This window comes from Danio rerio, chromosome 14, assembly GCF_049306965.1.
Source record: "Danio rerio strain Tuebingen ecotype United States chromosome 14, GRCz12tu, whole genome shotgun sequence".
NCBI classification, from domain to species: Eukaryota; Metazoa; Chordata; class Actinopteri; order Cypriniformes; family Danionidae; genus Danio; species Danio rerio.
In genome coordinates this window covers 55,995,176-56,008,769 of record NC_133189.1, presented here as the reverse complement: position 1 = coordinate 56,008,769, position 13,594 = coordinate 55,995,176, and the positions used below count along the sequence as shown (strand labels likewise).

Sequence of the window (13,594 nt, the reverse complement as noted above, 5' to 3'; positions counted from 1 at the left end):
TAAGGAAAAACTGACTTAATTTTAAAATATTATTTACAACCCCAAATCTGAAGAAGTTGGGACAGTATGGAAAATGCAAGCAAAAAAAGAAAGAAGTGATTTCCACCTTTTTTTTGTGACTTGTATTTCAATATTTTATGTTTTGTCTGGTCAACTTCAGTTCATTTGTAAATATCCATCCTTTATTGTCATTAAGACTTGCAACACATTCCAAAAAAAGTTGGAACAGGAGCAGTATTGACCTTATTCTCCGCAGACGAGCGGGTGCTGCCATTTGAATCTTTTTGGCACGACTTCCGGTCTCATTCACTTCCATTCATTTTTAGACATTAAAAACTGCTCGTTTCGCTGTTTGATGTTGCAAACTGATATTTCCTTGTTATATTTTTCTACTTGGTCTGTAAAGTCATGCAAACATTTGTTTGTAAAGCAAGTGGTTTGACCGTTTTTTGCCGTTTATTATTCCTAGTCATTTCTCCCATAGGCGACTGAAATGGAAGTTCTAAGACAATCGCGAAAACAGGCGCACTTCCGCATTTTAGAATAAGGTCAATAGGGTTAGTAATCAGGTAAACTGCTGAAATAATGATGTGATTTGAAACAGGTGATGTCAACAGGTGATTGTAATTATGATTTGGTACAAAAGCAGGATCCAAGAAAGGTCTAGTCCTTTAGAAGCAAAGATGGGCCAAGGATCGCCAGTTTGCCAATAAATATGTGAGAAATAGGGGTGTCACGATTTCGATTTTTAATCGAAATCGATCGAAATTTATGCTCAATTTTGATTATCTAATCAAAAAATAGAATCGTCGATGCTGCCACGCCCCCATGTCACGTCAGCTTGGCTTGCCAAGCGGGAAAAAAACAGGCTTATTGAAGTGCTTGTTAAACTGCAGACGCAGGAGACCCGTCAACAGAACTTAAACCCTCTCCTCTTTCAATGAAGTCGCCGGTGTGTAAGCATTTGGATTTCCAGTGAGTGATGTTGACAACGTTCGTGTTGTCGACAAAAAAACACAGTTTTGCAAGCTCTGCTATGTAGGTATTACGTACGGTTCGTCCGATAGACAACACCGGCATCGCGATCCTCCGCCCGCCCCCGTTGCAAATCCGCTTGCGAAAAGTACACACTCAGGCCCTGTTTACACTGTCTTTGTACACGCTCGAGACAGCAGGTCCAGGCAGTCAGAGGACTGCTTCAATCTTTCACTCACTTGTACTTAGTCATTTTAGCGAACACCTCAGATACTGTTGGCTGGTTCCTGTTGGTTGTGCGTCTTTTTTTACCGACGCCATTATAACGACACAGATCACTGCCTATTCACGAGTCCCGCTGAAAAAAGTGATTGACAGGAGGTAATTATGTGTGTAACTTGCCTTTATTCATTTACTGTATGATTTGTTTATGGGTAAAACAAAGACCAAGCAGGTCAGGTAGTTTAAACGGTAGGCTACAAATAATTAATTGGTCATTAATTAATTAATTATTCATAATCGAAAATCGAATCGTGCCTTTAGAATCGAAAATGTAATCGAATCGAGGGTTTGGAGGATTGTGACACCCTTAGTGAGAAAATTATTTAAATGTTTAAAAACAATGGACATGCATATTTCAACATGACACTGCAAAACCACATTCTGCACACATTACAAAGTCCTGGCTGCGGAGGAAGAGGACACAGGTACTGGACTGGCCTGCCTGCAGTCCCGACATACATCCAATAGAGAATGTGTGGCGCATTTTGAAGCGCAAAATGCTACAAAAAAACCCATACTGTTGCCCACCTCAAGATTTGTTTGCATAAAGAGTAGCACAAAATTACACATGAAACACCTCATCACTTGGGCCGCATTTACACTGCGCTGTTCAAGTGACTCAATTCCGATTGTTTTCTCCCATGTGGCACAGATCGGATATGGCTCGTGTACGTGTGAAGAAGGAACAAATCACATGGATTCTGATGTACTCAAATCAGATTCAGGCCTTGTTCATGTGTGGAAATTTGTCCAATATGAATCGGATCTGTGTTCTCGTGCCTGCAGTGTAAGCAGGTAGATCGGATTTTCACCTGTCAATGCAAGTCGCGCGTCTTTGAAAACAATAGCGAATGATGCTTTCAGAACAGAATTCAGCAGAGTCCCAAACCTTAAATCTCATACACAAGGACTTAAAACAGCTTTTATATAGTCATATAGCACAGGTATTTAAGCATGTTAACGAGAGTGAGAGAGCGCAAATTCTGCCACGTAACCAATATAAACTAATATAAATCTAGTGCATACATCACGCGCATAAATCACGCCATGGACGTTACATTAAGATGCCTAAAGGTTTAAAAAAGCCTATATATCAAAACAAGATGGACAAATGAGAAGCTTTCTGTCATGAACTATAGTAAAACAGCTTGTCAGAAGCTGCGAACAGATTACATACAGGAATAGAGAAAAGAGCTCTCTTTAATTATCAGCTGTCAGTCAGCGCCCGCTCTTTTTTTTCCTGGTCATTGCGCCTTTGTCGTGTGCTATGTAAATGCAGACGATTGGATACGAGTCTCTTTTAAAAGTTGATGTAAACAGATGTAAATCGGATAGTCACAAAATCCGTCAATTCCGGTCCCTAAACGTCCTTTAAGTGTTGTGAAATGGAATGGCAACATTACAAAGTGGTAAATTTTACTGCTTTACTGTTGTTTGAAATGTGTTGCATGAACCAAAATTAGAATACATGTTTATTTTGAAAAAAAAAAAAAAAAATATTCTTGAGGAACGCATTAAATAATGTTTGTTGTATTGTCTGCAATGAAATACAAGTCAAAGTAAATTTAGAAATCACGACTTTTTAATTTGCATTTTCTGATTTGTCCCAACTTTTTCTGATTTGTGTTGTATTAAAACAAGACAGAAATTGCTTCTTCACAAAAAATCTAAGTAAGTAACGCATTTTATTCCAGGTGCACTGGCTAATAAAAACAATATTTTATTTCTTTTTTTCCCACTTCATTCAGACGGTCATTGTTTGGTGTCCATGAAAAGACTGGAACAATCTACGTGACAAATGGAGACACACTTGACAGGGAAGTCACCAAATCCTACACATTAACCCTGCAGGCCTTTGACTCGGGGAACAACACCGGGACCACAGTCGTGGAGATCTTAATTCTGGATATTAATGACAACGCTCCGGAGATGAACAGAGACATTTATGAGGCCTTTGTACAGGAAAATGAAGATTTCAAGATTCAAATACAGGTGAATGTATAGGTCATTTATCTAAAAGTGGGCTTCTGTGTTTAAAAAATGATACTGATGGTGAACTATAACACTACATGCTTCAGTACACAGCAAAAAAACAACTAGTATGAAAAGTGAGTATAAAAAGTGAACTGTAAAAAGTGAAAACTTTATAAATTCAAAAAAAAACCTTATAAAACCAAAAAACTGCAATAAATGAAGGTACAAGAATATTGTTCTTATAACAAGTTAAAGTCATTTATTTAATAGGAGTGTGAACGATTGTCTTGTTATTGATTTGGTTTTATTCGACATCTCTGTGCATTAGGGTGCACTGATGATGCTCTTCATCCACAAGTATCACTTAAACAACTGAGAGGGGAGGAAATGATAGCTTACAAACATGCCAGCAGTTCAAAGCTCCAAAGTGAGAGAAAAAGATGGAGTTTTACAGCGTTTATTTTCTCCATAGCAGTGAAATAGTGTGTCCTGGGTTCTGCTGTAGGCTACTTTAAAAAGTTAGTGAATTGTGCACAATTTTCTGCTTTTAAGTAGTTGGAGCATTTTATTCCCTCGCCCTCACCTCAATCGCCATAGTATATATTACTGAACCCAATACTGAACTGTCAGCATTTGCGGATAGTCTTCATCACGGTGGGTCGAAGAAATAATAAATTTTGACACCCCTAATATTTAAGCTTTCACTTTATACAGTTTTAGTGTCTCGTCCATGTCTTCATTTTCAAAGATTCACAAAATTTGATTTGTGAACTATTTTTTTACTGGTTTAGTAGCGTTTATTGTGTGCTCAGAGTAAGACATGCCACAAAAAAGTGCACTTTAAATATGTGGGTGACACCCTTATTTAACTTAAGCTTTTTACCAGGGGCAAAGCTTTGATAGCCAATACTGAATGACTAAATAAATGTGTAAGGTTCATATATTAAGTGGTTGAGTCCAACAGTGTATAGCGCACCAATATGCACACACACGCACACACACACACGCAAACACAAATATACACACATAGAATTCATTGTCATTGTAGATATAAAAATAAAATTTTCTGCAATTGATTGTCTGTGTATGCATGTTTTACTTGTGTTAATAGGCTACAGACAGAGATGATCCAGATCCAGATACACAAAACAACATAGTCCAGTACCGCATCTCTGAGGAGAGCAGCTTCAGTAGTAACTTCAGCATTGATCTGGAACATGGTTGGCTCACAAACAAAGGTGATCTGGACCGTGAGGCAATTGATATTAGCCAGAACGGTGTGATTCAGCTGATTGTGATCGCGTCAGATCTGGGCACACCATCCCTGTCTTCTTCAGCCAAAGTGAACATCAGTGTCGGGGTAAGAAAAATCAGTTTATATGCAGACTGAGATGTAATTTACACAAGCATCACTGCAAAACCAATGTTTATTTTGCTTTTTAAATGGTTATTTCATATATGGAGCAAGATTTCACAAATAATATATAGCAAACCAATAGTACTGATAGGAGAAGGCTTGTCAAACATTCATTTATTCATTTTCTTGTCGGCTTAGTCCCTTTATTAATCTGGGGTCGCCACAGCGGAATGAATCGCCAACTTATCCAGCACATTTTTTACGCAGCTTATGTACACTTTAAATATACAGATGGCACAGATATTTAACTTTTATTGCATGGTGAAAGGTCAAAGCTTTCAGACTCCAATGCTGAATAACAAAATAATCTTTTAAGATTGCTTGAGTCCAAACTGATGAAGTGCCTCACGCAAAGGTGAGGTTTGGGAACAAATCAATCGCTGAACGAATCATAAGGGAGTCTCTGGGATAATTAGGTAAAAATAAATGCATATTATAAGACAATGAAAGTGTTAGGGTTAGGGGTAAGAAAAATCAGTTTATATGCAGACTGAGATGTAGTTTACACAAGCATCACTGCAAAACCAATGTTTATTTTGCTTTTTAAATGGTTATTACATATATGGAGCAAGATGTCACAAATAATATATAGCAAACTAATAGTACTGATAGGAGAAGGCTTGCCAAATGTTCATTCATTTTCTTGTCGGCTTAGTCCCTTTATTAATCTGGGGTCGCCACAGTGGAATGAACCGCCAACTTATCCAGCACATTTTTTACGCAGCGCATGCCCTTACAGCCGCAACCCATCTCTGGGAAAGCTTATATATATATACACTTTAAATATGCAGATGATACAGTTATTTAACTTTTATTGCATGGTGAAAGGTCAAAGCCTTCAGACTCCAATGCTGAATAACAAAATAATCTTTTAAGATTACTTGAGTCCAAACTGAGTCTCGGGGATAATTAGGTAAAAATAAAAGCATATTATAAGACAATGAAAGTGTTTTTTGACCTTGCATACATATCAGCCTGAAGTTGGAGACACCCAAAACCAAAATATGACCCTTTTATAATGCATAATAGGGGTTCTATAAATTTATTTTATTTCTATTTTTTTTCTCCTGAAACAGATGTCTTCTGGTTTAATTTTAATTTCATATATTTATGTATATCTGTTATTTATTCTATATTCAGTTGATATCATCCATTTGACTTGAGTGTGAGTAAAAGATAAGAGTTGCCATGAACTCAATTTTACTTGTGTGAATTTATTATTTATAAGCAACGATTTTACTATAATATGAAACTATTTCCTTTTGATTAATTTCCTCAGGATGCCAATGACAATGCTCCACGCTACCTGGACCCTTCTCCCTATGAGTTCCGTGTCAAGGAAAGTGTAAAAGGCAAGAGCTTTTTCTAAACTCGCTTCATATGCTGAAATTTCTCTTTTCATGATCTAACTTCATGTCTTTCCCTAATTCAGGTATATACGTTGGCCCTGTGCACGCTCACGATGCCGACCAAACAGACTTCAACAACCGCATCTTCTTCAGCATCACCGATGGTAGTTTCGGAAGCTTCATAATCTATTCTGAGGCCTTCAGTAAAGGATACAGAGGCAACATTACAGTGGATCCGTCTGTTGAGCTGGACTACGAAAGCAATCGCAAAGAATACACACTGAAGGTGCAGGCGTCAGACTTGGGTCAGAAATCGGATGTAGCTGAGGTGCATATTATAGTGGAGGATGTAAACGACACTCCACCTGAATTTCCATCAGGCATGATTCTGAAAGTGGACGAAAACACCACCTTGCCAGTACCGGTGGACACAATCAAAGGCAAAGATGTGGACACCAATCACAGTCTTATCTATGAGTTGGTTTCTACAAAATGCCAGTGCAATGGCACAATAGGGCCGTGTCCGGAAGAGTGGTTCATCGTTGAGAGCAATGGCGACATCATAGCTAACACGGAGTATGTTATTGACTATGAGAAATGTGACGTTGTGTTCCTGACAGCCCGAGTGGTGGATATTTACACCGAGGTGGGGAGTAACAGTAGTGAAGGTACGTTACCTATATTCTTCATTCTTTCCTGTGTTTTTTGTTAATATGTTTTGCTTTTAAAGTGACAGTTCATGCAAAAATATAAAAATATGATGGCACTTTACTTGAATAGGGTGTCATAAATCATTCATAACCATGACATGACACATGTTATGCATTCAACTGCTATTAAGTCTCATTGTGAAGTTTATTTAGGAACTAATTTCGAGAGGATCACATGCTTATGATTGCTTGCAGCTGGCCTCTAATTATTCAGTTTATAACTCACCAATCAGATGATTCCTAAGCCACTATAAATACCCTAACTTCCATAAGTTGCAGCCTCCTCCTTTACTAGATGGGTGGCACGGTGGCCCAGTGGTTAGCACCGTTGACTCACAGCAAGAACGTCACTGGTTTTAGTCCTTACCAAGCCAGCCGACATTTCTGTGCAGAGTTTACATGTTCTCCCAGTGCTCACGTGGGTTTCCCCCGGGTTCCCCGATTTCCTCCCACCGTCCAAAAACATGCACCTCAAGTTAACTGACTAATCCAAATCAGCACCATAGACATGCTCCTGTAAGTAGTTATCTCTTAAGAGCGATCACTATCTGTTCATTAGTTACTACAGCAGGGGAGTTCTCGAGATCTATCAGAGCTCAAACTCTTCTCCCGTCTTGCAAACAGGAGGGAGCCCCGGGCTCCAGTATCTTAAGAGCTCAGGGCTTTCTCCCGGGACGGGACAGCATGCCAAACAAGCTTTATAATCAATTATCAGCTAAGTGTGAACTCTTGAAAGTTCAGTTATGTCATATCAAATGCAAAGATGACATTGTTTGACATGTCTTTGACAACTTGACGAACAAATACTGTACCACTTCAAGTCACAATTCAGGGTATTAACAACCCATTAACTAACACTACTAGCTTAATAAACTACTAATTAGCTGTTTATTATTAGTTAGTAAGGTAGAAGTTTAGGTTCAGGTTAGATTTAGGGATGTAAAATAAAGTCATAGGTGGCTCAGTGGTTAGCTCTGCCACCTCACAGCAAGAAGGTCACTGGTTTAAGTCCTGGCTGGGCTAGATGGCAGTTCTGTGTGGAGTTTGCATGTTCTCTCCGTGTGTTTCTTCCGGTTTCCTCCACAGTGCAAACATATGCACTATAGAGGAATTGAATAAACTAAATTGGCGGTAGTCTATGTGTGTGTGTAAACGAGTGTGTTTGGATGTTTCCCAGTGCTGGGTTGCATCTGGAAGGGCATCTGCTGCATGAAACCTATGCCAGATGGTGGTTGGTGGTTCATTCCACTGTGATAAATAAGGCACTAAGCCGAAGGAAAATAAATGAGTGAATTAAATAAGGTCATACTTTGAAAGTGATAGTTTACAATTAATGAACAGTTAACATCTTAGTAATAGGCAGATAAGAAACCAGTAGTTAATAGCATGAGTTGTGACTTAAACTAAAGTATTACCGCAAATACATCATAACCTGTTTTTGCAAGTTGACATTACCAAGACAACATAACTTGTCATAAATCTGTCATAAACATGATTATAATGAGGCCATAATAATTGTGTCAGGAGTTTTATAACAGCACCTTTAATATTGACCTCAACTACAGCGGTACAAATTGAAGTTGTCATTAAAATGTAATTAAATGTCTTTAAATATTAATGATGCTGTAATGAAGATATTTGATAGTTACATTGATGAATTTTAACGACTAATTCAGTTTGTTCCACTGAATTAGAAAAAACAAACTGGGAAAAATGCAGCACTTAAGCTATTCATTTTGTTAAATAAGTTGTTGAGTTTAATGGATTACTGAAATCTTACATATTTTTTTGTCTCTTCTCACAATGACCAGTCCCCTTACAATGATTATTGTCTTTAGATATTAATAAAATATTGTTGGCTTGTTTGCAGGAGTCGTCACTATTAATATTGTGGATATCAATGACAACGCGCCTGAGTTTGTCTTCCTGCAAGACTTCTACGGTAAACAGATATCAAACATTAAAAAGAAACGACCATTATCTTGACTATAGGGCTGCACGATATTGGAAAAATCTTAACGTTGCGATATTTAGTTTTTCTGCAACATATATTGTGATATGAATGTAATTTCACCTGATATAATAGCTGTTTGAAAAGATTTCCTTATATTGCATAGATTGAGATGATCAAGTTTTTTTCTATGAAGCATTATAAAATCCGACAAGGGCAAAATGAAAGTTAGATATTTAGCGCTTCATGGTTTTCTGGAGACCAGTATTCCACCAGTATTCAGGTGTAGAAATTGAACAATCAAAGCCAAAATAACATGGTCATCATTGTACAAATTATTTAAAATAATATCTTTATATTCTAATCTTAAATAAATAATCTAATCCTGCAATGTGACTATTGCGGATACACACAGCGATATCGATGCCCAAACGAGATGTTGTGCAGCCCTAATCTTGACCTTGGTTTAAAGTGAATAAAACATACATATAGAGCTGAAAGCAGAAGTTTACACTGTATAAAAAAAGGCACAAAACAATTTTTAAAAAGTCAGACATTAATGTGACTTATCTTTTTCTCTTTTGGGTACGTTTGGATTATCAAATTATTTTCTGTTCTGCTTAATAGCAGAATAATGAGTAAGATATTTTTAGAGAAATTGTTATAACTTTTCTTGAAAGTCAAGTTTACATACAATAAGATTATTCTTCCTCTGATGATGTTGTCAGGGTTTTGGAAGTTTCTGATTGGCTAAATGACAACATTTGAGTTAATGTGAGGCACAACTGTAGAATAGTATTGAAGGAAAAGCTCAAACACACTGCTTCCTTGTGTGACAACATAGAAAAATCAACAAGCCAGAATCAACAACAAAGCCAGATTACAATTTGCTGAATGACACTGGGAAAAAGTCTCATATTTGCAGACATGTGCTGTGGTCTGATGGAACTAAGATGGAACTGTTTGACCATAATGACCAGTGTTACATTTGGAGGACAAAGGGGAAAGCTTAGGAACACCATCCCAACTGTGAAGTATGGGTGCGGCAGCATCATGTTGTGGGGCTGTTTTGCTGCAGAAGGGACTGGTCCATTTCACAGCATAGATGGGAGCATGAAGAAAGAACAGCATGTAGAAATACTGAAGCAACATTTTAAGACATCAGGGAGGAAATTAAAACTTAGCCACAAATAGGTCTTCCAAACAGACCATGACCGCAAGCACACTGCCAAATTAGTATAAATGTGCTTTAAGGACAACTGAGTGAATGTTTTGGAGTGGCCATCACAAAGCCCTGATCTCAATCCTATAGAAAACATGTTAAAAAAGTTGAAAAAACTTGTGCGAGCAAGACAGGCCAACAAATCTGACTCAGCTGCACCAATTCTGTCAGGAGGAATGGGCCAAAATTCCTGCAAACTATTGTGAGAAGCTTGTGGAAGGAGACCCAAAACATTGACCAAAGTTATACAGTTTAAAAGCAAAGCTAAAAAATAGCAAGGAAATGTGTGTAAACTTGACTTGTCTAGAAATTAATAAAAAATTCTCAAAAAAAAAAAAAAAATCCCTCATTATTCTGGCATTTAGCAAATGTAATCATTTAGGTAATGTGATGCACCTAAAATAGTAAACGTTTAGGACGATTTACCAGCAGACATTTTTTTTTAAATGGTTATGTTCCTTCTTTTTTTTTTTTTTTTTTAGAGTTTATGTAAACTTCTAGTTTCAATTGTATCTGTATTTTTCAATATCTATATATCTGTTCCTCTAGTCGTGGTGATTGAAAAAGTCGACACCGGCACATCTGTTGCCAGAGCTTATGTAAGTGTTATATTTCTGTATAATTTGCTTATTTTTGAAAATCCATAATCTGGATAATTTTGCTATTTTTTTATTTTATTTACTTACTAATTTGTTGTTCAATTATTAGTTCGTTTATCTGTTATAACTGTTCATGATCTGTCATTGTAGTCCATTTTTGGACGGTAAACTATGTCACAACGTCTTTAAAATTAGTTATTAATTGATTGTATTTTTTCAAAGTACATTGCACATTCATGCTGATCATTTTGAATAAACAAGTCACAAAAAATTGTTATTTCTTATACTATAATATGCTTGAATCAACTTATGTATTTTTTTAAATGTCAGTAAATAGTATTTATTAATTTGTGTATTAATTTTCCCCCTTTAAAGGCCACTGACAGAGACACAGCAGATAACAACAAAAAAACTAAATTTCAAGTCAACAAAATTACCTTTATCGGCAGTGAAGGGAATACAACTGAGAGTCTATTTCTCTACGCTGATAACTTTGATCAGGAAGATGCCGAAGGAAGATACACTGCATACATACGGTGAGAAAAGCTATTCAATTTTTAAATCATGTGGTGCGATGAGAAAACTTCCAACATGCTCCGTGAGTTAACATGAACTATGAATGACTTTATTTTCAATAACTAATATTAACAAAGATGAATAAATACCGCAATAAATGTTTCGTTCATTGTTTGTTCATGTTATTAAACACATTCACGTGTGATTAAAAGACAAAAGTTGTGTCTCAAAAGGTGCACAATTCATTAAATCTGTTCACTGTGTATTAGGGTATTATGGTACATGTTTTTATATATGTTTAAAAAATCTCTCTGTTAAACAGCACTTGGGAAATCTTTGAAAAAGACTTTACATTTCATGGGAGGGCTAAGATTCTTGTCTCCAACCTCTTTGTAATTTCCAGGTCTCAGAAGGCAATGGATAATAATAAAAGAGGAAAGTTCATGGTGGAGGTGGAGGCGGTTAATGGTAAACTCAGCACCACAGGTGTGGTCGAGGTAAAGCATTTCCATCATTAAAGATCATTCATTCACTCACTCACTCACTCACCCATTGACTCACTCATTAATTCATTCACCCACTTTTTCCACTCAATTATTCCCTCACTCAATTCATTCACTCACTCATTCCCTGACTCACTCATAAATTAAATAACTCACTCCCTCCCTCATTCTTTCACTCATTCATTAATTTACTCACTTATTCTTTCACTCATTCATTTACTCACTCACTCATTTATTCATTCCCTCACTCATTCGTTCACTTATTCAGGCACCCATTCATCCATTCACTCACTCGTTCACCCACTCATTCACTTACCCTCTCATTCGTACACTCACCCATTCATTACATTTTCTCCCTCATTATTTCACTCATTGATTTGCTCCCTCATTCCTTCACTCATTCATTCACTCCCTCATTCTTTCACTCATTCATTAATTCACTCACTTATTCTTTCACTCACTCATTCATTTACTTATTTATTAATTCATTCACTTATTCTTTCACTCACTCATTAATTCATTTACTCACTCATTAATTCATTTGCTCACACACTCGTTCGTTCGTTCGCTCACTCACTCATTCAGGCACTCACCTGTTCATTTGTCAACTCACTCACTCGTTCACCCACTCATTCGTTCATTCACTTACTCAGGTCACTCACTCAGTCACTCAATTGTTCACTTAGTTCAACCAATTACTCAGTTCATTCACTCAGTCAATCATTTATTCATTCACTCACTCGTTCACTCACTCACTCAGTTCCCTCACTCACTCAGTTATTCATTAATTTACTCCCTAAATCTTCCACTTAGGGTGCTTTCACACCTACACTTTTGTTTCGGAACGTATCTCGTTTGCCCAGTTAGCGCGGTTCGATTGGCATATGTGAACAGGGTAATCGCGCTCTGTTCCGCGCCAAAGTAATCGCTCCGAGATCGCTTGAATGAGGTGGTCTCGGCTCGATTGAAACGAACCCTGGAGCGGTTCGATTGTAGTGAGAAAGCGATCCGATCCGAGCGCGGTTGTATCACTGTGTTTTATGGATATGTAATAGGCATATACGGCTATATGAAGAGAGAATTATGATTGGGGTGGGAAGTTTCGCGAGTCTCCGGATGCCCGCAAACGAGTGATGATCTCCCGGTAATCTCGCGTCTCCCTACATGTCCTCAAATAGGCATCGTCGCGCACCCTTCTCACCCCTCCCCTCCGCATCTCTCCTCAGACACATCGCGCACGCACCCTGTCAATCACCCCCAAACCACCACTTCTCCTGACAGCTGAGCGGGACGCTGCAAAATAAACCCTGACACTCTGACCAATGTGAGGAGAGTTTACTCGCACGTGACTTGTTTAAGCTCTTTTGGTCCGATTAGAAACTTTGCAGTGTGAAAGCGAACCGCTCCAACAGCAAAGAGCAACAATGTAACAATTGTAATCTCTGTTTCGGAACAACTGAATCGATTCACAGGTGTGAACGCACCCTTAGTTTAATCACTCACTCACTCATTCAGGATTGTTTTGCTCATTCTCTACTGCATTGTTTTGCAGCTCCTGACAGTGGACAGCTCCTTCAGGGTCAGTCTCAGGTTTGATAGGACTGTTGCTGAAGTAAACGAGGCGTTGCCTCAGGTCAGAGGGTAAGAAATCACAGTTAAAACAAAACTAAATCTACAGAAATCATCATAGAAGATTGCAATGTTTTCAACCAGTGTTGGGGAGCAGTGTGTGTGATGCATTACAAGTAACATGTTATGTAATCAGATTCATTTTTTAAGCAACTATTAAACAAATGGATAAACTTTCATATCCAAGAACAAAAAAAAAAAAAAAAAAAAAAAAAAATCGGCAGTTACTTTGTTTTTATGCATCGACTGAGATTTATTCCCCTGTCCTCATGTAGAGATATTTAACACTGGTTTTCACTACAAATACCTTTTAAAGAGTACAAACAATCAAATATTAATAAATAAAATCAATACTGGTTTTTACGGTGTATTGGGATATATTCAATAGAAAATTATTATTATTTTTTTTTTTTACCAATAGAAGACAAACAAAAGACCCATAGAGGACTAGTGCATATTTTCCATCT

The 13,594-nt window shown here is 37.4% G+C and overlaps 1 protein-coding gene and 1 long non-coding RNA gene across 5 annotated transcripts in view; both read left to right on the top strand.

Annotated features, from left to right (window-relative positions):
• LOC137487628 (uncharacterized) overlaps positions 1-13,594 on the top strand; it is a 545,963-nt gene that overhangs the window by 258,741 nt on the left and 273,628 nt on the right. The window lies entirely within an intron of this gene.
• The window catches only part of cdhr2 (cadherin related family member 2), a 53,094-nt gene that overhangs the window by 27,147 nt on the left and 12,353 nt on the right, over positions 1-13,594 (top strand). For all 4 annotated transcript variants that reach the window (XR_012390011.1, XM_017359165.4, XM_073922318.1 and 1 more), the window contains exons 16-24: positions 3,006-3,249; positions 4,343-4,591; positions 5,928-6,000; positions 6,081-6,665; positions 8,578-8,649; positions 10,430-10,479; positions 10,855-11,015; positions 11,399-11,492; positions 13,051-13,139. Coding sequence is in view for 3 of the 4 variants with exons in the window: in XM_017359165.4 (XP_017214654.3) it covers positions 3,006-3,249; positions 4,343-4,591; positions 5,928-6,000; positions 6,081-6,665; positions 8,578-8,649; positions 10,430-10,479; positions 10,855-11,015; positions 11,399-11,492; positions 13,051-13,139 (1,617 nt within the window). In the remaining variant the exon portion in view is untranslated. The remainder of the gene's footprint in view (positions 1-3,005; positions 3,250-4,342; positions 4,592-5,927; positions 6,001-6,080; positions 6,666-8,577; positions 8,650-10,429; positions 10,480-10,854; positions 11,016-11,398; positions 11,493-13,050; positions 13,140-13,594) is intronic.